General features: G+C 44.6%; 1 protein-coding gene across 1 annotated transcript in view; it reads right to left on the reverse strand.

The window, feature by feature from the left end:
- The window catches only part of hs3st4 (heparan sulfate (glucosamine) 3-O-sulfotransferase 4), a 49,369-nt gene extending 26,223 nt beyond the window's left edge, over positions 1-23,146 (reverse strand). Inside the window, exon 1 of the mRNA XM_061304222.1 lies at positions 21,989-23,146. Coding sequence (XP_061160206.1) covers positions 21,989-22,536 — 548 coding nt within the window. The 5' untranslated portion in view covers positions 22,537-23,146. The remainder of the gene's footprint in view (positions 1-21,988) is intronic.
- Between the last annotated feature and the right edge of the window lie 325 nt (positions 23,147-23,471).

Consider the following 23,471-nt stretch of genomic DNA (forward strand, 5'->3'; position numbering starts at 1 on the left):
AATTTCGTAAACATTGCTTCAAGTCCTCCCAAATCACAAGCGGATAAACATTGTAACGAGCACATAACGTCCGTGGCGGAGGTAAAGGCAACAAAAAAAAAAACGGGCTGCTTGTGAGCACAGAAGGCAAAAAGGAGCCAGTTGTCTCCAGTATTGGAAATTACACAGCGCACCCGTTGAATGGCTAATGAACTTCCTCCCGCTCCCCACGCTAACGGCGATCAGGCTGATTTCATTCCCGAGGCCCTTTTGTGCGTAATTATTGATTGTCCCGAGGAAGGTGGACCGCACAGAGGCCAGAAAACAGCCGGTAATTAGTATTCCTGGACCCTGACGTCCCCGCCGTTGCTTTTATTTGTTTGCAATGCAAGTAGGCTCATGATAACTGGCAGCGCGAGCCGCTACCTGAAGCTTGATTTTTATCTCCCTCCTCTTTAAGGCGTTAACGACCCGAAATTACGAATGTTTTCAATTACAGCCTGTTAAATTAATAACCTGCTCACCATATAGCCGAGACGTAGCGCGCGTGACGATTGCTCCGCTTTCATATCCACTCACTTTGCTCTCCATTTATATGAAGCTAAAATATGCGGCGCAGATGCTAACTCTTACATCTTTCCCCAGGCTAATAAATGTTCAGAAGTTGGAGTCTGCGGTGTATAATGTATATTCCGCACCAAATCTGAAAGAGGGAGGTTTGCGCTACTGTGGGTGCACCAGATACCCAAATATTTGTATCCAAGACGTCAAATGACATTTTTCACAAGTCCACTTATTGTCAACTGTTCAGTTTACATTTGTCGACCTCCAGCTCGTCCTCAGCGCTGACTTTGCCACCAATCCACCTTTTGTTGTTTAAGTGTGTCATGTTGAGTGCTCTCTGACATTTCTAGCAAAGAGCTACTTAAAGGGCGGCGGGGGCGGCAGCTTCCTCAAAACCGTCTGGCGCGACGTTGCCTCTTGCCAGGACACGACACACTTAACGGACATCTGTTGCGGATCACTCGCTGCAGAAATGTCATGGCCGTTTTTGGGCTGCCGTTTCCTTAAGCCCCGCCCACCCTGCTCCCGTTGAAGAAGGTCACTCGTGGAAAGACCCCGCAGTGCTGCGTTGGCATTGCATCATTTATAGTTCGGCAATAGCATAACCGAGTCAATCTTATTCTGAGGGAAAGAAGAATACGGCCGCTCGCTTGGAAGCATCGCGCATATTAAATAGTTTGCCGTGTTCTAAATGACGCCCACGCAGCTACTTCTTTTTATATCGATATTCAAACGCTAATGACGTTCCTAAGCCCTCCATTACATTAGTCACAAGTAAAAGAATAGTTTGATTTCACTTGTTGATCCGTTTTACAACTTTCACAATGTTTAATGATATTTACTGCGCCAAAGTACATCTTTTACATCGTCCCTTACTGATATTTTATATTATTTATAGTAAATAAATGAAAATGTTCAAATCAATTTAGTTCAAGTTGCTCACGGATAATTGCATCATTGCTTCACCCTCCTTGTCGTTATTCCTCACGTTGCCGTTTTTTCGCCTGTTTAAGCACATCGGCGCGGGGTGGCGTGACCCACATAAAGCCGTGACCCCAGAGATGTGTGAGAGCCTCCCCACGGCAGCAACCTCTTAAATCTTTCTGAGACATTTGCAACATCCTCCTGAGTAGATGCGCACTCCTACACACGCACCTCAAAAAAAAAAAACGCTCTTCGGTGTAACTGCTGCATTATTGAACAGCGTGCGCCAACTCGTCTTGAAAAGCCAATCAACAGATAAATGGTGGCGAATAATTGCTTTTTTGGGGACAGGAGAGGGTTTATTTTTGAAATATTGCGAGCTTTATCTTATTCAACAGCTCTCAGAGGAAAAATGTAACTTCATTCTCTATTTGGTCATTCATTTGCTTTTGCTTAGGACGAACATTTTCTTTTATTACAACTTTATTTTTGTTTTACCGTTCTAAATTTGCAACAATCTTCTGATATCATAATATAGTATCTTGTCGTCTTGGCCCTTATAATATTCTACCTTTAGTCAGGTTAAATACAATTGCTAATTCACATGATATTGGGAAATTTCTTTCTCACAAAAGTAGATTTTGTAATTTGTGTCCTATTTTGATTTCCTTGCCATAAATAAACTTTACACTTAAATCCATAAAAGTTTTATTGTTTACTTTTTAATCGTAGGCATAAGAAAAGCGAAATCAAAGTTCATCCGTTTTACTGAGATGTTGGCGAGCTCCTAAAAATCTCGAGGCCTGTGTTCGTTGACCTCTGAGTGTGTGTGCGTGTGTGTTTTGGAGGAGAAGCTGGTCTTGCTGGGTCTTGTTCCTCCACGTGCGTCCGTCTCGCCTTTCTGCCTCTGACATTGGACGACCCGATTGATTACAGCCGCTGCCAGTCTCCCTGAGAGCTGCCGATATCCCGTCACCGGCCCAATGAAGGCATCAAGCCTCTCGCATATACAAACAGCAAAGCGCCTCACGTGCCTCCGGGCCTCGCTTGAGGAAGATTAAACATCTGCGGCGCCGCTCGTGAGCGGCGCGGAGATAAGACTGGAAGCGCGACGACGAGGCCACCTTCAGCTCGATGAGCTCTTGCGTAATCGCGCTCTGCCTCTTTCATCCTCGTCGAGCGCGCTCTCCGATAAACCGTGGGATCTCGACGCGTCATTTTGTTGCATCAAATCGTCAATGTGTAATTAATCTTGCCACGCGGCCCTCCGTCAGATCACAGAAAAAGCAAATGGCGGCGTAATTGCACGTTTAAAAGTTTGATGATTTGCGCCGCACGTGATAACGGCAGCATAATGACATGCAAATGAGTTCGGGGGCCGTTATCGCTTACCTTGGTTCGAGTGGCGGGCTGACATCACCGCGGGGCCACTTAACTCTCAAATCTCTCATTCAGTCATTAGCAATAACAAAGACGCAGCCATGATGAAGAGTCGAGGCCACTCGCTGCGCTTTAAAGGTTAAAAAAACATCACACGTGTCATTATGTGTACTGTGCTCTTTGATTTTCTTGAATGCTTGATTAACACTCAATGTCAGATCCTTGGAAATTTATTTGAAAAGCATATAGTGTGTGAATACCATACATCTTTATTTGAAGCTTAAGATCAGGGGATGCTTTAAGAATAGTTGTCAATTTTTGTCTATGTGAAGCCCTTTGAGACTGCTTGTGATTTAGGGCTATACAAATAAACTTGACTTGACTTAACAAAAACATTATATATATATATGTATGTATATATATATATTATTATTAAAATTTAATAATTTTAATTTAATAATTTTATATACATTATATATGTATATTATAATATCAATTTTAATTGCATGTATTTTAATTGTAATTCATTTTAATATATATGCAATTATAATATATGCAATTAAAATATTATATATTATAATATACATAGATAAAGTATATAAAATTATGAAATTAAAATTATTAAATTATTAAAACATTGTATATATACTATAATATATCATATTTTACTTGCATACATTGTATATAATATATAAATATATATTTTAATTGCATATATTGTATATAATATATAAATATATAATATTTTAATATCAAAGAAAGGCATAAGAAAGATGTGGTTTTTATCTCTCAGCGTTCACTTATCAGCGGGAAAATCATCTCAGCCATTGACCCCGGGGCCTCACGGCACTCATTAGAGCGCCACGTGATGGTGGCGGAGGGCGGCTCGTCCTGCGGTATGCCCCTTCGCGCCGCGAGTACACGGCTCGCAATCAGAAGGTGGTCGGATTTGTGCGTGCCGGTTACTCTTCTTGGCCCTCGGCAGGACTCTTTATCCGCCTTGCTATTATTACCACTACCAATCTCCTTATTCCTTCCCTGAATCCAGGCCGCATTCTGTGATGTCATGGTGCCGCCGACGCATAATGGAGCTCCGGCGTGAGTGAGTGCATTGAAATGAAAGAATATAGCGGGCGCTTTTCAAGCTCCCAAAACATCAAGGGTCAGCGCATCTGTGTCGCTTGCCGCGGGGTCACTGCAGCAGCCTCCGCCGTGTGGCCGGTATCGACTAAGCAATTAGGACAGCGTGCTTTTGAATTATGCACAGCGGGACGGCAAACGGCGCTCCTGGTTTTCTACATGTGTGCTGCAACGCCACAAATTTGTGCAGCCGACTGTGACTTTTGTGCACTCGCAGGCTTTTTCTGCTGAAAGACACTAGTTAAAGCTTTGACTACAGTGGGGAGAAGTAATTATTTGATCCCCTGCTGGAATTGTAAGCTTGCCTACTTACAAGGAAATTAACAGTCGTCAGTTGTTAGTTTAATGATTATGGCTGTTTCCAACCTTTATTGGGCACAGATTACAGTATGTACAGTGTAAAACATTTTCAAGAAGACCTTGAAAAAAAATATTCTGATATGAAGTCGTTATATTGTGGAAAAAAGCAGTATTTCGAAATGGTTGGGCCCTAATTGAATGAATCGTCTTCAAGGTAAAACACAAGCGTCGGGAATTAAGCGAACTACTTCCACCTCCACATATCCTGCTCCCACATCCTCCTCCTCGCTGCTCCTCCACATGGGGGACGCACACATTTCATTTTCAACGCCGCTAGCAGCTGCGATTTGAACAGCTTCCCCGGTGAGTAGCCCAGCGTAGCGGAACACAAGGCTCCTCTATTGTCTTTTCTCTGCATTGCTAAGATAGCAGGTTGTTAAACCTTCTCCACGTTTGAGCCTCGCACGTCAATCCGCATTTAAGACAATCTTAGACGCTCATCCGGTTTGAGAGCAACTTCTGTGCAGCTTATCCATCAAAACGTCGAGGAGCGAGAAACATTGCGATGCTAGCGTTGGTGCTAAACATTGACTACAAGCTAACCTTAGAAATCCAACATTCATTCTTTAAAGATATATAGTATATGTACTATGTAATAAATTGGCTTTAAAATAAGAGATGCTAGGCTTATAAAGGGAAACATTCCGTATCTATACAGTGTATGAAATGGCATTCAAATGAAAAATTCCACTCGACAACTGTAGAGCAGCGAATATAATGGCGCCATCCAAATACATTCGTCTTAATTCATTTTCTCGAGCTTTTCAGGAGCTTCATGAAATGTGCTTTCATATTATTTCCTTGCAGTGTTTAGTAGCGTGGAACCAGACTTTATGGATGGAACCAAGCATGCCCCCTAAGTCATTATAATGCAGACGGAAGGCGCACAACAAAAGGGCTCCGTACCCGAGAGCGCTTTCCTTTCCAATAGCATTTCTTTGTGTGTCCATTATGTATCTGAATCAGACGCCCCCAGAGATGGAGGCAAAGATTTACTTAGTTCAATACCATGTAGGCCACACGCCTTCCAGCAAGGGTCGCACTCTGGATGGAAATCAGAGGGAAAAAAAAGCATCAAAACCAGACGCATCCGGTGGGAGTTTGCTAATCACGTTTGCTAAAAAAGAATTGATACCGACTGACTGCTTCTCAATGCTCGACTATTACTACTCTCAGTTCAAATGATTTATGGCCTACTACATCATAGGGAAACAGACGCTTTGTTTTCTTTTTTTTCAAAACTGCTCCCTTGTCTGCGTCAATCTGAAAATATGTGATTACTAATAAAACAAAAGTCCCACAAGGATGATTTTAATTAGCCTCATTAAATGCGTTGAGCAATTATTTGCTTATCAGCTATTGCAGAAAGAATATGAAAATGCTTATATTATTTGCAGCGTTATAATAGGCTGTCTTTTTTGAGAAAAGACAAAAAAAACAACAACCAAAAATGCTTTTACATTTAATAGCAAGATATGGACTCAATGGATTTGAAAGCAATCAAAAATTAATATGTGAGTCGCTCAAGGCAAATGTGCTATTAGTTTTTCAAATCGAATTCTAAAATCATTTAGAGCATAGGTGTCAAAGTCAAGGCCAGGGGGCCAGATACGGCCCGCCAAATCATTTTATGTGGCCCCCGAAGACAAATTGTAAATTAACTTCACATGTCAATACTAAAGTTACAAATTGTATTCACTTTTAAAAAATATGGATATTGCTAGCAATTATTGTTACTATTGATCTTTTAAAATTATTTGAACAATTTTTACAAGTCTCCGGTTTCAAACTTAGTTATTCATCAGTTTGTTGACGGTCCTCCAAAGGAAACTTTGACTATGATGCGGCCCGCGACAAAAATGAGTTTGACGCCCCTGATTTACAGTATGTATGTTCGTTTTAATGTATAGATTTGTCCCTGTAGAATGTTTTCACAAATTTTTGGACAAAAAACACTTTTTGTGACTTTGACTGGGCAGGGATGGTATTACTTTTCTGTGAAATATAAAATGATATTTATGAAATCGTTATCATTTTAGGATTGCCATACTTGCGTGATGTATTAACAGTCGACCCATTTGTTCATTTCTGCTTCGTCATTTGGGAATCTTCCATTAAATTTACGCGGGTTGTAAGAAGATGAGAGAAGTTCTGTATTACAACTTGACGACGTAACTGGTCGGAAATCCGTGATTCTGGAAACGTGCCTTGACAAGGAGGCCTTTAGTGGTGAGATTTGGGTAGGGGAGGGGGAGCATCCAAAGAGGAAGCAGCTTGATCTCCAGAGCTTGGGCAAGGATAACAAGCAGTCAGGAGAAGGGGTAAGGAAAAAAACAAGGAATGATGGAGTGTCAGCAAGTGCAGGATGAAGATGGATAGTGAGAGTGTTGTGGCTGAACAAAAAAAAAATACATCGGTTCAATGTTTGAGGTTTGTTTTTGGTCAACACACCTCTCCCGCTGAGAAAGGGATATGAGGCCGGCTCGACGCCAGCCGATTACCGACACGGGTCGGCAAGCGGGTGCATCCACGAGGAACACATGAAACAGTTTCTTGTGTGTGACCCGCACTGACACCTCCTGCTGGTAGGATGCCGCTGCGCTTCAAAAAGAAGAAAAAAAAAGGGCTCCCGTTGACGGCGCAGAAAGCATGTTTGCGATGATAACATTTAATTACAATGCAGCCGAGGTGGTTCATATAAATAAAAAACGTCTTCCCCGAACGAATTGAAATTGAGACATTTATTTTAGAGCGCACATTTCGGGCTAGGAGATTGTTGTGGGGCCATGGGGCAAAGAAAGTCATTATACTTTGGTGGGAACATCAAGCTCTGATCTGGCAATAATTAATTTCTCTGATTAATTCATGACCCTCAATTCAGATGTGTGGGAACACGCCGCTAATGCAGTTCCACAGACAAAAGCAATACAGTACGTTCCAATTATGTGACATCGTGCCTTAAAAACAAACACTGCTTTTCATTGGACAACTATACATTAGGGGTGTAAATCGCGGGTTTTGTCACGATACGATATCATATCGATACAAAGAACTACGATACGATATTTGCCGATATCTTAAAGCCTGCTGCAATTCATTCACGATATATCGCGATATAGTGCTCTACGATCGATATCTATTTTTTTAAATAAAAAATATAGAACAATATCCTGATTTATAACAATTCATACGCAAAATCAACAAGGTACTGCAAACTCTTTATTTAGGAAATTACAAGAGTATTGTAGTATACAAAGTGCTTATTTTAACACTGAACTTTGATGTCGTGTTTTTTCTTTAAATGTGCGGCGAGATTTGTGCTCCCTGAATATTTGATCACCGCATGGCAGGATTTACAAACTGCACGTGTCTTGTCCGTTGAGTCATCTTTTCTTTGGAATCCAAAGTGCTTCCAAATGAATGACTTGAAGCCTTAAGGGGAGCAAATTTCCTTGTCTTTTTGGACACTAGCCATAGCACCAGCCCAGGAGCCGCGTGCTAGTTGTCGACTCCCCTTTCACGTGCCTGCTCTGCTCACAACACAACAACGCCGTGCACTGCTCCCGGAAAGAGGAAGCAAGCAACAATGAACTGGATTTCAAAATAAAGTCGCGTCTAATGTCCGAGGTCAAACGCGGCGATATAAATCGATGTTTACGTTTAGCATCAATGCCAATAAATCGGAGAGCATTATATCGATTAATCGATGTGTATTGATCTATCGTTACACCCCTAATGTTTACGTTTAGCATCGATGCCAATAAATCGTAGAGCATTATATCGATTAATTGATGTGTATCGATGAATCGTTACACCCCTACTATACATATATTTTTTTTACGCATCACCGACGACACGGATAAAAGAAACGCTAGCTCAGCGAAGTAAGATTGCACTTACATCATTATTACACCACGGTGCCCCTTGGACGCAAGAAAATGAAGACATTTAGTTCCGAGTGCGCATTTTGGAGAAAGGAGATTGTTGCGGGGCCGTGGGCCAAAGAAAGTCATTATACTTTGCTGTGGAGCAACAAGAAGCTGAGATCCAGGCAGTAATTAATTTCTCAGCGATTAGTACATGAATCTCAATGACAAAATTCAAACACAGGGAAGGGGGTGTCGTTTCTTGGCTTGATACGTTGTTGATGCTTTTCCACGGAATGGAGCAGAGACTACAAGGTGTTCTTTAGAAACAAACTTGTTTCTGGTACTATTACGGAATCTTGTGGCTTTCTTTCTGATGAATCTGTTTGAAAATATCTGAATAAAACCAAAGAGTACGAAAACCAAAGCAATATTTCCTATTGGAAAGAATGTCTAACCAATTAATCTGTTACAAATATATATATATATATATATATATAACTGTCGTTTGACTGCAAACAATTTGGATTGAAATACATTTCAGTTATCCACCCAACTTTAATGAAAGTCAAACCTGACTTTTTTGATGATTTATTCAGTGTTGAGTCAAGATTTTCCACGCAGCCGTATGTGTCCCTCGCAATGTTTTCACGGAGGTTTTGACAGATGGGTGGGACTGAGGCGAGCGCCAGTTAGCATACGCTTAGGCGGGACACTAATTCCCATATCTGAACACGGGCATGCTGTTTACATAACATTCTGAGGGAAGTTATCAACCACACACACAGAGTACAAGCTACTTATAAAATACACATTTCTGTAGCGTCGGATGTGCCATCAGCTCCACTAAATCAGTGAGTCATAGTGTATGAATAAAACAGGATTGTAAAATATGCAAGGTTATACTTTTCAAATCCTACAAGTTGTTTTATTACTAACACTTTTGCACAATGATGGAGCCAAATGACGACTGTGCTCATTCACTTTTCTGTAATAGAATATCAAATGTAAGTCCTTGGGCTCTAATCTCTTAAGTGAAATTTCCATATATTTACATGCTAAATGGGTTTTAAATGCTGAGAATGGAGCCTATCTATTGTGTGCGACAAAATTAGCATGGCCAAATTGGAGCTCAAAGAAGAAAATGTACAGCTTAGCTGCTTGGTAATGTTGACTCATTACTTTTGTCAGCACAAAAGACTTTGAAAACATTGGACTTTTTTTCAAAGGCAAAATCATGGTGAGAAAATCAATGTTGCGGCCGGCTAGTGTGCTCGCGAAACATCTAATCAAAGAAGTTCTGATGCTGTCCTTAGATTGCTCGCAACCGCTGCGAGGCCAACGTGCGCGGTATCGAGGGATCGCTGCGTTTCTAGCTAGCGATAAATGAATCGGCCTCACTGTTTCAATACATTTGAAAAGTGATATGCAAATGGAAAATTGTGAGTGAGACACACATTTGTTGACACATTATGGTAGACTGTCAGCTTGAGGGATCGCTCGTCAGCGTGGTGCCCGTGGGCGGCGAGCATTGACTCTCGCAGCTGGAGTCATGTTAAGCGTAAGGCGAAGTGACAGACACGCTAATCAAGTATCTAAGTGACACCACGTTGCCGTCGACGCGGGTTCGTGATTTATTAGTCGCAGCCAACGCGTCGCGTGTCACACTGTGGAGTGGCTCACGGCTAAACATGGCCGCTGCCAAATTCCTACGCTTGGTCACTGCCCATCCGCCCGCCAAGTCTCGCTACCCTCAGGCCTTCTGAGCGCTGGACCGCCGATAGCCCCCGTCGGAGGGCGACTCGCAAAGCCGGGGTTACGCCAAGTCATCGGGGAGCCCGCGGGAGCGCGTCTGCTGAGTAAGCCTCCAGCCCCGAGACAGAAGACGGAGAACTTGCGGTGGACCCCAATTATCGGCGCGTCAGTCACAATCTTTCAATTACCACCTCACCGCTTTAAATTTGAGTCAGGATATTCCCGGAGAAGAAGGGGGCACCGAGGTTAACCGTTGCACTCAGCAGTAAAGCTTTGGCATGGGAAGAGAGAGGGGGATGAGTTGAGGCAGCCGAGCCGGACACAGCTAGGGAAAGTTGTGTTAGCCTCCAATTAATTCTGGATTTCTTTGCGAGCGCCAGGCTTGGAGCGGCGCCCGCCTGGTCGGCGAAACAGTGCCTCTGGTACGAACGGGATCCATTCGGTCGAGCGCCTTCCCTCCTCGCATCCACTTAATCTGCCTGCCGAGTTCAAATGAGATTACTGAGATTGAAGAGAAAATTGCATAATTGGACACGTTTTCGTTTTTCTTTTCCGGGCGTGACGGGTGAGTACACGGCCGTGTCGCGGCACCTGCTTCGCCCGAGCAACGCAGGCCAACGCGCATTGTGGTGAATATTGGAATCGCCGGCTTTTGCATAATTCATGTGCCTTAACATCTGCGAGCGAGCCCGCCGCGCATCCAGAGTTCATTGGCTGCCTGGCGGATTGAGGCCCGTGTTGGCATGCTATTCATTTTTAATGGCATGAAGAGGAGAAGAAAATATGAAGGCTTGGTTTTCGAGTCGTGTGCATCTTGGCTGTCCGCATAGAAGGTAGTGCAGTCATGCTTGTCCGACCGACTCTTGATCGGCACAGTAGCTGTCTGTTGTAGTACCAATGTTGACCTATGGGAGGCAGCATGGTGCCTGAGGGCGTCCAGACTACCTTAAATAACGAAGAAATAGACAAAGCTAGGTTGAGTTTAGCTTTTAATTGACAAACTTGTCGTTTGTCATGACTTGAGGCACAATATATAAACAATCGATACAAAAAGTCGGTCTTCTTTTTGTGCGCGGCAACAGCTTCCTGATTGGCTGTCGCTATGTTTCAAGTCACACGTATGCCGTCTGAACTGAACTGCACATACCCAACACCACCGGATTATCGGCCGGGATAATCATTCAAGAATTGTTTTTTGTCTAACTTTGATCTTAAAGGTGGTGGGAAAAAAAAATCCAAAATTGCCCCGATTATCACCGTGTTTATCGCACTAAATGTAAAATTGCCGTCGGGCGTGACATAATTACATCAAAACAGAAAATCTCTCCAACCATGAGAATGCAATGTAATTTTTTGATGCGGTTCCTCTCAGGGAGTCGTTATTATTTTGCGAGATGCGCTCGGGCGCATCGCACGGTGAGCGCGATATAGCCCAAAGCGCTGCGTGCCGTACGCTTTCATGAAGAGAAGAGCAGAGGCGGCGATGTTGGGAGATATTAATGGAACATAAACAATATATATGACTGCAGCGCCTCGTGTGCGTTTCACGTTTCTCACAACTTTACTTCTATATTTATTTATCTCGTCTCGGGCAATTTGTGTCACGTATATAGCCTCCCGGCTGAAAATGATGCCCGGAGCTTTATGTCATCGCGGCGGGATTAAACAACATTTCCTTCATTGAACATGGTGGGTGGGTGGGGGAATAACATAAGGCTTTACATGCACGTATAAATCAGACCACTTTGATGCATTCTGGCCAAATATGAGTCAGTCACGTTTGAATTTTGGTAAGCTTTCTACTTGTCTGCACGCCAGTATTTTAATTTTAGCCAAACAAAAAGGACATGTCGCCATCGTCATCATTCAAACTCTGGAGCAGAAACAAACTCCCACTTACAGGCCAGCAAGCAGGATAATACATCATCCAATCGAAAAGTGTGCGCACACACACGCACACACACACACACAAACACGCGCATGCTAGGCCAGTGGTGGCATGTTTATGCTTGTGTTGAATTGAAAGGTGCTGGCTGGGCAAAGTTGACGCGGTGCCAAATTGAGCAAAACGCGAGCTGACAACAAAAATGATGCCTGGCATCTGATGGCGTCCGTATCATCGGATGAAGACAATCAAATCGGATGAAATCTGATGTTTATCTCCCGGGAAAGCGGGCGGCCTCACACACACACGCACGCACACAGACAAAAAAAAAAAGGCTAATCTCTAAACTGAGAATTATTCATTTTATCCGTTGCTGAATTTCAACGAGGTTATATATAAAATGCGCACAAACACACACACACACACACAAACGTGCGCGCACACGGCTGCCTACGAGGACATGTATTATTAAACATCCATCACCCTGAATTGGGTGTTTTTTTTCTTCCCTCCCCGCACCGTTACTATTTACGATGCGAAACATAAGACGCTTAATAATGTTTATGAAGGTATTTGTCAAGTGAGTGAACACAAATCTGTTAGTAATCAATGCGAGGGTCCTGTCTTTTAATCTGGCCCGCTTTACATTTTCAAGATCTCCTGATATGTGCTGCATTCAACTAAAAGTTTTTTATCCATAAAATTGGGTTGATTAAAACTTATTTTTTTCAGAATTTTTCCTTTTATCCATCCCATCAACAAAAAGTCATTCAAATAGTTTCTTTGACTTGTTCCCAGACCTTTTGTTCCTCTTTGCTAATTGCCTGTCAATAACAGGAGGTTGGCTGATTGCTTTCATTTTCTCAATAAAAATTCAAAGGCGACTTTGAAAAGTTGAAAGGAAATTAAAAAAAAAAGAAACACAATGAAATCGTGACGCAAATCAGTGGGCGAGCACTTACAAGTCGTGGTGGGGGGTCACAGCCTCCATGATGTCAATTCAGTTCAACCCACAGCCTCATTAAAAGCAGAAATAATTTGGCAGTATTTCTCTCTAGTCATCCGTTCTTTTACTGGAAAGTTTATTTTTGAGGGGACTTATGACAGCTGCATTTGTGGGCGATTTATTTATTGGTGAAAATTGAATTATTTATTTATTATAATTATTTATTTTTGAAAATTGAATAATTTTTATTGACAGCATGTATTTTTTATATTAGCCTGATAAAATTGCTACTACTATTGTCTTACTTTTTGTGAAGAAGCTCTGCTAAATCTCTCTCAATATTGAGGCTCTCATCCGCCGCCGTTCTGTCAACGAAAAAAAAGCAAAGGAATTCGGCTTCTATTATTTTCGTGACGGCTTTTTGTATGAATGGAGCATCTATTGGTGAATGTTTGTCATCATAGTTTAGATATCACAAAAACCTTTTCCACTATGACCAAACAGTCCAAATCCACACGTGAGTCAAACGACTACCAGAAGTCAAGATCCTCTCAATCAAGCGCCGTTAAAGCCGACAGCTGCCAGTGCGTCGTTTTTGCACGTCTGCTGTGCGTCGTTTTTGCACGTCTGCTGAGACGTGAAACACGACAAGCGTTTGCGATCCGACGCCTTGCACATTAAATCAGGCAAATTGCACGACATGTGATCAAACCCAAAGTGTGAAATTTCTTCCCTCTCTGCTACCAAAGTAATTATCATGGCACATTAATTTTCAGCAGATCGAAAGCCTTTGTGGAATTCGGCGTGCGCGCGGCCTGCCTGTGTTTATTCCGGTAGAAATGAGCCGTGTTGCAAAACAAAACCTGAGCGAGAGCGAGGGAGGGAGACGAGGGGCTTTGCAACACGGCAACTGAGAGTGTACGCTAGCAGATTGTATCACAAATGTGGGAAATAGTAATTGGCGCCAATGTTGTTTGCGGCTCAATATGCTGCCATGTACCGACGTGACGGCGGCCATCAATTCAAATGTGCTCTCATGAAGAAAATTGAAGTGGACATTCCAAAACTATCACTCTGCAGACTTTGATAATATGGACTTTTTATGACATTCAAGGCTCATGCGTGACGATTCTGCCGTCGTCATTTTAAATCAATTAGGCAAAGTGCCGTATTATTTGTCAGTTCTGGGATTCTACTTCCGAATCGACCATCTTGTAGCAAAATATGATGTCTTAGCAGAAAAAGGCGTGTACGACACTAAAACCTAAAAAGAAACGCGTCAGTGCTTGAGGCTAAAGGAGTTAGCCTGCCCGCCATGCACCACAGCGCTCCTTTTGGGCCGCTACGACGAATTCCAAAAGGCTTTTTTCCTCTGCGGACGTGTTGACAAAGCCTTCATTTATGATGAATTCCCATCCGAGGGTGAGCGCGGCCCCCCCGTGTGATTGAGAAGCCTCGTAGCAAACCGGCTTGCGAGTCCCATTTCACCGTGGACCTATATTCATTTAGTTCTGCGGATTTATACACGCTGCTATCTGGCCGGCCAAATCCGGCATGACATGAGGGAGCGCTGCGGCCGCTCGCGAGAGGAGCTAGAGAGGGGCCTTAATCTCCTTCTTTCTTTTCACGACCAGCTCAATCTTGCAGCCAGCGCCTTGTCGCGTATGGAGGCAATAAATTGAATTAAATCAACCCATTAGTCACGCCATCCACCTTCTCACCTCGTCCGTGCTACGCTTTCATGCTAAGTAGGTCCTTTTACGAGGATGTGGCTTTTGATGGCTTGACCTTGAGTCCAAAAGAAAATCCAGCATGTTCTCGCTCATTACACCAATCAATTAGGACGCCCGCCTCGTCGCGCAGAGTGGCCCGCCGTGTTCCGTGGGTCTTTAAAGGGAAATGTCTGCCCGGGGGAAAAGTCGATTCATACTCGGAATTGGGTGGGGGAGAGAAGGGGAGGGCTTCTGGCTTGTGTACATGAAACAAACCAGAGTTTGATTAGATCAGGAAAACAACTGAAAGCAGTTTTACCTTCAAATAGTCATCAGTTGAAGTTGTCAGTGCACTTGTAAAAAGTCTCACGGACAAATCATTTATTCTTTTCTCAGCCATATGGTCCTTTAATCAAACCTTTCAGTTTTTATGGAAGGAGCGGTTGACTGAATTCATCATTCGCCCCGCTTGTGACTTATTCAAAAGTAACCATTAGGACTTTTTTTTTTTCACCTTGTGTCATTTGAAATCGAAATACGCAATTAGCAAAAAGAAACTTTCAATGCAATCATTGGTCCCGTTTTGAAGTTATGAGGCGGATGGCGCCCGCGCGACGCATTACCAAACCAAATTATGCTCAGCAGCAACATTAGAGAGATTGATTATAAAATGTCACACTGCGTTGCCGCTGAGAAAAAAGCAAATTTGGAGGTCAATGACTCGAGATCATCCGCCGCTCGTTAGCGACTTGTAAAAACACGGCGCAAAGGCTAGCAATTTGCGATGATGTCATCCAAAACAGAAGCACATACAAGAAATTCAGAAGGAGACAGAGGCGAGCGATTTCTTTCTTTCTGTGCCTGGAAGCCCTATTTGTACTCAAAGTGCTGCCACTTTCTCCTCACAATTCAATATTGATTTAATTGTACGTGGGCGGCTGGTGAATTATTGATATGCGCGTGTATGAAAATGCCCACGAGGGACGACTTGTCTCGGTGCACAACAAGCTAGCGGAACTTTCCAATTAATAAGCAGAATCTCCCCCTAAAGTGCAGCCTTGGTCCTCAAAGTAAACGTCTTCTAGGATAACGAAAAAGAGCCTCGGATTGCAAATGATTGGCTTCTGAATCAAAAAAGTCCATCAATCTAGATCACAGCGATTCCAAAAGCAATGCTCGTGCATCACAACATTAGGAAAAGGCCGCTCATCAAAGCGTCCATCCGTCTCGCTGTATGTAGGCCGCCTTTGGGCCGCTGTCGACGGCGACGGAGTACATTGCCTCACGCTGCGCGAAAACGAGTCGAACGGAACGCCCCGCGGTGATGTTGGGGGAGCGAGCCGAGCATGAATAAGTAAACATGAAGCCACCAGGCACTTGAAAGGCAACGGGCGGCGCCGGACTTGGCAACCAATCAGACCGTTGGACTCGTTTTGGGTGTAAACACAAGAATTAGCGCACGCCTTGCGAGTCCTTCGAGGTAAAATTGAATAGAGTCGCCATCAACAATGAGCAAATGATGTTTGTTTTGTGGGGGGGTGTAAATGATCTCCAAGCACCTTGGCAATTAAAGCCATTGTCCTTTGCGTCACTTCATTCTTGACAATGACAAGCCATCTTGTGTGTGTGTCAAAGCAAAAACCAAATCTATGAGCGAGCGCTACGAGGAACACCAGCGACGGCGCCAATTTTTTTTTTATGGGCAAAGGAGGAGAAAATACTCAGGGAGATCTGGTTTGATTATTTAGCTGAAAAGTTAAAAACAAATTGGCGTTATCGTTGCGTGCGTGATCATGTTTTACTGAATTTAGTCGAGCGTGAAGCAACAGTGCCTCTACTGGTTGCAACCATGTACTGCACTCCATTTTGACTCGATGCCGTGTTGAAACATCAAAAGCCATTTTTTAAGCTTTTTAATGGATTGAATGAACTAAGAAAGCTTTTCTGCTCAAGTCAGTCTTTGACCTTTTGGAAATTTAATATCATCAAAGCAAAAGCGAGAGCTTGTCTTTTTATTAATCATCTTTTTATCAGTCTTGGGTATGATCAGCATTTTTATTTTCCAAGTTTGTTCTCGTGATGGACAGAGCCATACGGACACGTAATGGGACGTATTCTAATAGCAGCCGGTCCCTCGGCCTATTATTCAAGTAGTCAGCTCACGGACAAACCTCGGAAGCATATTCCCAACAGTGACTGTATCTTGGCTCCGGCACCATTCCTGTCACCCCCCACCCCCCAGCCCCCCTGAACAAATGCATGAGCCTGCGTCATAAGACAGCATCCCCCGCAGCCAATACGTTGCATGCAGAGATGTGGGGAGAAAATTGGAATCTTGACAAGTATGATTGGCACATGCATTTGTCCCGGGGTAGACTTATTTGCCCAGACGTGCCCGAGTGTAAAACGTTGCCACCTCCCCTCGCATCAAAATGACGTCATCTTCGTACATTTGATTTTCCGTCTGGACAGAATATGATTTGACACACAGGGCCGTGTCACTTTCATTTCCAGACGTGTACCTTGTAACTCTTTTGATGGACGCAAACACCGAGAAGATACGAGCCTCGGTGGGCAAAGCATAACCCACGGCTACTACACTAATAGAAGAGTGGGATAAAAATAAATATAGTCAAATAGAGCTTCACTTGAAAGCATCCGAGCGTGACTGGCGGAGTGAGAGCGGAATGGCGCATCAATTGGGAACAAGACCAAAAGAGGAAATTGGCTATAGCCATTAACTACACTTTTCTTTTTTAAGTCCCCATCAGTATGCAAAAAGGGGCCAGAGAGTTTTATTACGACTTCCGGCAGCACAATACGATCAAACCCATTCATCGGCCACAGCAAATTTGAAGCTCTATTGAGCCAAAGTAATAGACCAGAAGAGATGAAACTCCATGCAAATCTCACTTTGCCATTATTATAAAGTTATCGGAAGTATTGATATTATTAAGATGAGAAATAGAAAAACAAAATCCAACCAACTGAACGATCTGAGTTAAAGACAGACGGACGGACTGAAAAAAACTGAACGACATTGCTTGCCAACCGCTGTACTTAAAGAGATGGGAACGTAATCCAGGTGGCAATTAAATGTCCTTCAACACCCATGTTCTGCCAAACGTTTGCTTCATCCGTGTAATTTGTTCAAGAGGAGCGTTGCTAAGCACCCATGTTTGCCTAACTCGTGAGAACGCCGTTCTCATTTCAATCCAATTTTTGGTCCGGTTGTGGAGTACCTGTAATCTGGGCTCAGTTGGACTGAGTCTCTTCTGTGTGTTTGCTTTGGAATTTGCAAAATGGCTGTTTGAAACCAAAATGATCAACTTCCTGTTTAATTTCAAGCATGGCCAATTCTGACTTTTTTCCGCATCTTGTTATGGTAGACGTGTCCACCCGATTTTGTGTCGATCAGTGAAACTATTTTCCAGGCAGTGCTACTGAGTGACAAATTGCTAATTGAATCCAAAATGGCTGATTTTGTGTTCAACTTCAAGCCTGTCCTGAGACAATGTGCGTTTTCTTTGGATAGACATGTCCACCCAATTTCACGTCAGTTTGTGAAACAGGTGTCAGGAGCTAATTTTCCCTTGAGTGTTCCTGAGAAATGTCTGATTGAAACAAAGATGGCTGAAAAAGACCAAAACATTCGTAACACAAGACGGCTGCAGCCCGTTTGGAATGCTACCATGCAGGGGGAATACAATGGAGTCAGAAGAGCCCGAAGGCAGTGTTTTGTCAGGACTGGTGGCACGCTGCTAAATTCAAAATGGAATTCCTCGACGGCAGCCAGCGCCTGTCCCGGTGAGCCCTGGCACCGTCTTATCAGGCGTCGACAGATTCCCTCTGTGTCGGGAAGAACCGGCCTGGTCCAGCTGGAATCGACGGCGAGCGACCACTTAAGGGAGATCTGCTGGCCCGCAGATGAGGAGTCAACAGGGAAGCCGGTGAGGTCAGGGAAAAGTGGCGCTAAGCCCTGGATAAACACTGGATTTCGACTTTCCGCCGCTGGGATACACACTCCGATCCGTCTCCTCGTTGTCACCCGGGCGCTCGCCTCCTGACCGCCATTGCTCGACTGACAGCGTTGCTATGAATGAACCTTCGCTATCTCGCGAATCCCGCCTCGACAGAATCGCTTTCTTTTCCACGCTTGAATGCGCTCGGCTGCGCCGCTGAGGAAAAGTTTCAGTTCCGCATGTTCCGCATCGAGCCAGCGAGATGCCGCGGCTCCTTGACAATGGCACGTCTTGTTCTGTGACACTATTGAAAATTCTTTCAGAAAAACAGTCAGAGACTTTTAAACGTGAAGAAAAAAGATGAAGTAGCTCACGACAAAAGGTTGAGAAAGATACTCTGATACAATACCAATTCAGATACCAAAGTTTCAGTTGTAAAATGGATGGAAAGTCTCTAAGCTCCCCTCTTATATTAACAATAAAAAATATATATATCATACCGGAATGAAAACAATGTATTTTGGAACTAATCGCCGCGAAGCAGGAACCTATCGATGAGTCATTTCTCAACGCCGCCATGCAGCCCCGAAGGAGGGTGTTGGGCTAAGAGAGATTTATAGGCTCGGCCCCTCGCCTTTTATTGCACAGGGGGGTTAAAATGTCATTTTAATAACACAGAGATATTAGAGCTCGCAAACCTCGCGAGCACTTTTGTTCTGGTTCACCGTCGCCTGATTTATCTGCCGTGTAAATATCGAGCGCGCCAGCGATGCTAACGCCGCCAAACTTATAACGGAGCTGTTGTCGAACGCCGACGCAGTTTCAAGTCAGTGAAATGCAATTTCCCCGTGAATGACTTGCAAGGACATTTGAGGATTCCTCAACGACTTTCATTCAGCAGGGCCGGTTGGGAAACCTCTCATTGCACGTGATTTTCAAGTGGGATTTAGCCGAATGGGGATAATCCGATGAGGGGAAACGACGTCATTTATAACGAGGGGATCATGCCTGGGTGTCGTACAAAACAACCACGGATTCTTCTTCTCCCGCCTTCATCCGAGCTGAGAGGACTGTTGAAGGTGATCCGAGGAGATCCGCCGCAAATGAAAATAAGGGCCGGTTCGTCACTTGCATACAAAACGGAACTTTGCTGCATACAGTACGCGGCGCATGCAAATTCAACAGTGTAATATCTTTTTTTTTTCCTGTTTTAATATATTAATTCCGGAACACAGATAGGTGAAGTGAGGTTGAGTCATGCTCAGGAGAGCAGATGATTTGAAATTCTCACGGCGGCTCCGCTCTTAGAACGTTCCAAGTGCCAGTTGGCTGGAAGTCCTCTGTGCATAGTAAAGATAGAGCTACATTGCTAATTAATCCCAAAACACACAGGAGGAAGTGTCCATGAGCGCTAAAATAAAAACACTAAAAAAAGATAGCGATCGCCAACATGAGCCCATTTGAGGCTCCCCAAACCACTCAAAGCTTCATGTGAAGCCCTAAAATAACGTAATCTAATAATAACGTAAAATAATAATCTACCAATCAATTTAAATGCTTAACTGGTCCCTGTTTATACATCTATACAAGTACACACACACGTGTGTGCGTGTGTACTCGTCAACACTCCCTGGCACCTCAACAACGGATTACCCCAAAAACACAATCCATGTGATAAGCACCCTCATGATGCATCGGCGTTTTATTTCACGCAGTTTCACTTATCGCAGGCGTCCAAATGCGGAGCAGGTGTTGGCGCCTGAAATTTACGAGGAGTTCTTCTGAAGAGCGCCAATGTCAAATGGTTGTAAACATCTGTAACCCATCGTAATTCCGCGTCCGTTAAGTGCGCATTAGCCCGGATGTCAGCAGGCGTAGAGACGAGCGTGGAAATGCATTATTTACAAACAAGCCGTAACACGCTTCGCATAAATTATCTTCATCGGTGACTCAGACGAGAGCATAACTTCTTCTCTTTGATGATGCAGTCAACTGTAGCGCTCATACATGCCAACGGTCTGAATTGCCTGGAGATGATACACCATGGCAGCAAAACACTTATCAGTTCTACAAAAATAAATAAAGCAGCCCCCCCAGTTTAACAGAAAAAAATTTAGCTACGCCCCTGGACATGACCAAGCCAGATAGTAGTTGAATGTAGACCTCGAAAGGTATTTGTTGATTCGAGGGCCCCTAAAAGTCGCTTGTATTTATGTGAGCGAATCATGTTCTGCGTGTAACAAGCCTCTCATGCCAGCGCAGGAAGACCAAACAGATGCTCACCGACCAACAGCGGCAATCCGGCTTTAACCAGCAAATGAATAAAACTCCATCTCGACAGCTCATTGACTCCCTTCGCCCGAAAAAAGTTGAATTCCCACGCTCGGACATCATCATTAAAGCATGAGCGGCGTCCAAGCGAGGCGTGACCAACTGACCACGGGTGAACCTTCAAAATTGATTTTTTTTTTTTTTTCCTCTTTGCTCGCAAACACACCGATGATCTACTGGGTTCTTTTCTGGCTAATAAAGCTGCAGTCAGGGGGAATGTCAACAGCGGCGAGGCTGATGAAAGGCGCCGTAAACACGCACACACAAACACACTCCAGTCAGAAAAGCATTGGCACAAAGTTGGAGAACTTCAACGGAGTGTCAAAAGCCAAATGTTTTATGAGCTGGAAACGACACAAGCTAACATTCACGGTATCAGACAGACAGTAGTAGTCGGACTCTATTTTTAACCTTGTACCACAAAGGACTAATTATCCAGTGTCCAAAATTGGCGAGGTATGCCGCAGGTGAATGTATGGCACAGCCGAGCCCAACTCGTCCCTGAGGGCTAATTACTGGAGTTCAGGGTAACTATTTGTACTCTTTTCACGAGTCGCAAATACTGTATGGAGTGTAATTGTGAAGTGTTGAAGCAGAACCAGCCTAGTTACTAAACATAGTACCGTTAAAGGTACCGTTCAAGAGTTTTCAGGTTACCACCCTATAGTGACAAGACATTGTAACCCTCCAACGTACAGCCTTCAAAAGAACTATTTGTGCTGTTTTCATGCAGAGCACGTCTAAATATCCCCCCTCCTTCTCCCAAGTCAATAAGGTCAAGTGTCACAGCAGAGCTTTACCGGTACCAAGATGTTGTACCGCTACATGGAAAAGCAACACTACTGTGTCCCTCAGGACTTGAGCATGTTCCGAAAGTGTAAAATCTTTTCAAGGTGCCACCCTTGTGATAAGACATTGCGGCCCTTCCGCTACACTAATGTGGCCCTTAGGGCTCATTACCAGATTCCAAGGCAACTCTTTTGTACTATTTCACACACAAAGGAGAACTTGACCGTTCATTGTACCCCCCCCCCCCCAAGGTACAGCTTAAGAAATGGACCTCCTACTTACACTTCAAGGTAACTGTTCAGGCATTTCTACTCTAATGTGCACCTCGGGGACCATTTGTGGTATCCCTCGATTCGCGAATCATTGAAGCCTCAAGAGGCCGGCGTAGGACTCACCTATACCAGTCCAGACCCTTCTCGTAGTTCCTGTCAAAGAAGTGCGGCTCGTTCCCGACTGCCCGCACGTCCGGGTGCACCCTGAGCGCCTCCAGTAGGGCTCGGGTGCCCCCTTTTTTCACCCCAATGATGATGGCTTGGGGCAGCTTCTTCTCGCCGTAATCCGAAGTGCAGTTAAGCCGCGGATCGCCCTCCGTGGCCGCCCGGAGGCGCGTCGGCTCTGTGGCGGACGCCCGCTGGGTCCCGGTCCAGACATGATCCCCGCCCTCCTCCTGGCCCGCCTCCCGGTCCACGACGGACACCGCCGTGCTGAAGCGAGCCTCGGCGAGGCCCGGCGAGGTGGCGTAAAGTTGATCCCTCACTAGCGTGGTGTCCTCGGTGCCGGCCGACCGAGCCTGGTAGGCAAAGTTGTCTTGCAGCGGGAACCGTAGCGAGTTGTAGCAGCTCATCAAGCTGTAGAACAGGTAGGTGACGGACAGGGAGAGGGTGAACATGAACAAGATCTTCCGGGGCACTTTAGAGGCGACAGTGCCGGACCAGAATGCCATCTCTGACAGCGGAGGTCCTCTCAGGGAAGTGGCCAGACATGTTTCCACTGCAGGTCTTGCATGGACAAAAAAAAAAGAGGAAATCAGCAAGAATCAGTCCCCGCTGCAGCTCCCGCTGTTTAAAAAAAGAAAGCGAGGCGTGAAGCTGGACCGAGCCGAGCCAAACGTGCCCGATTGCATATTCATTAGGGGGGGGGAGGCAGAGGGGGGATCGTTAAAATTCCGAGTCTCCCCCTCTCTCTTTTTCCCCCCCTCCTCTCTCTTTTGAGAATCGATTAGTTGATGCTTGACAGACAATGTCAGAATTTATCGGCGCCAACTTGCGAGGTTCCGCTGAAGCTGGCGTCCTTCCAAATGAGAGAGTGGACGCACGCACGCAAAGAAAAGAAAGGAAGAGAGAGAGTGGAGAAGTGATGCTGGTCAAGTGCGCATCTCATCCGTCCACCACCAAACAGCTGATCCACCCAATAATCTCATCACAGTAATAATCCTTCCTCCAGCAGCGGCAGTAAGAAGACGATCTTGGCCACTTGGGCGAAAGAAGAAAAAAAAAAAGTCAAAGGAGGAGATGCGCAACACATCCACTCTTTCCCGCTGCCAAGGCATTTGTGGACGCGCGCGCGCAATCCGCCGTGTGAAGCTCCCTCACTCACTCACTCTCTCACCCGCTCCTCGTGTGTTAAAACACCGTCATTTTTAGTCAGAGGGAGGGGGGGGGGGGGGGTCACACCCCCGTGCTGTTCCCATGACGTCAATTTCATTAAGCCCCTCACCCACCTACCTCTCAGTAGAAGTCCGGAGCTGATTTTTTAAGACTTATTTATTTTTTTGAAAGCGCCTTCACATGATTGTGCACAAAAGCTCGTGTCTGCACCCTGCTGGTTTCCCGTTGAAGCACTCGAAGGCGCCCGCCGCGCGTGAGGGGCGATGCTTCA

Source organism: Syngnathus typhle, linkage group LG17, assembly GCF_033458585.1.
Source record: "Syngnathus typhle isolate RoL2023-S1 ecotype Sweden linkage group LG17, RoL_Styp_1.0, whole genome shotgun sequence".
Classification (NCBI taxonomy): domain Eukaryota; kingdom Metazoa; phylum Chordata; class Actinopteri; order Syngnathiformes; family Syngnathidae; genus Syngnathus; species Syngnathus typhle.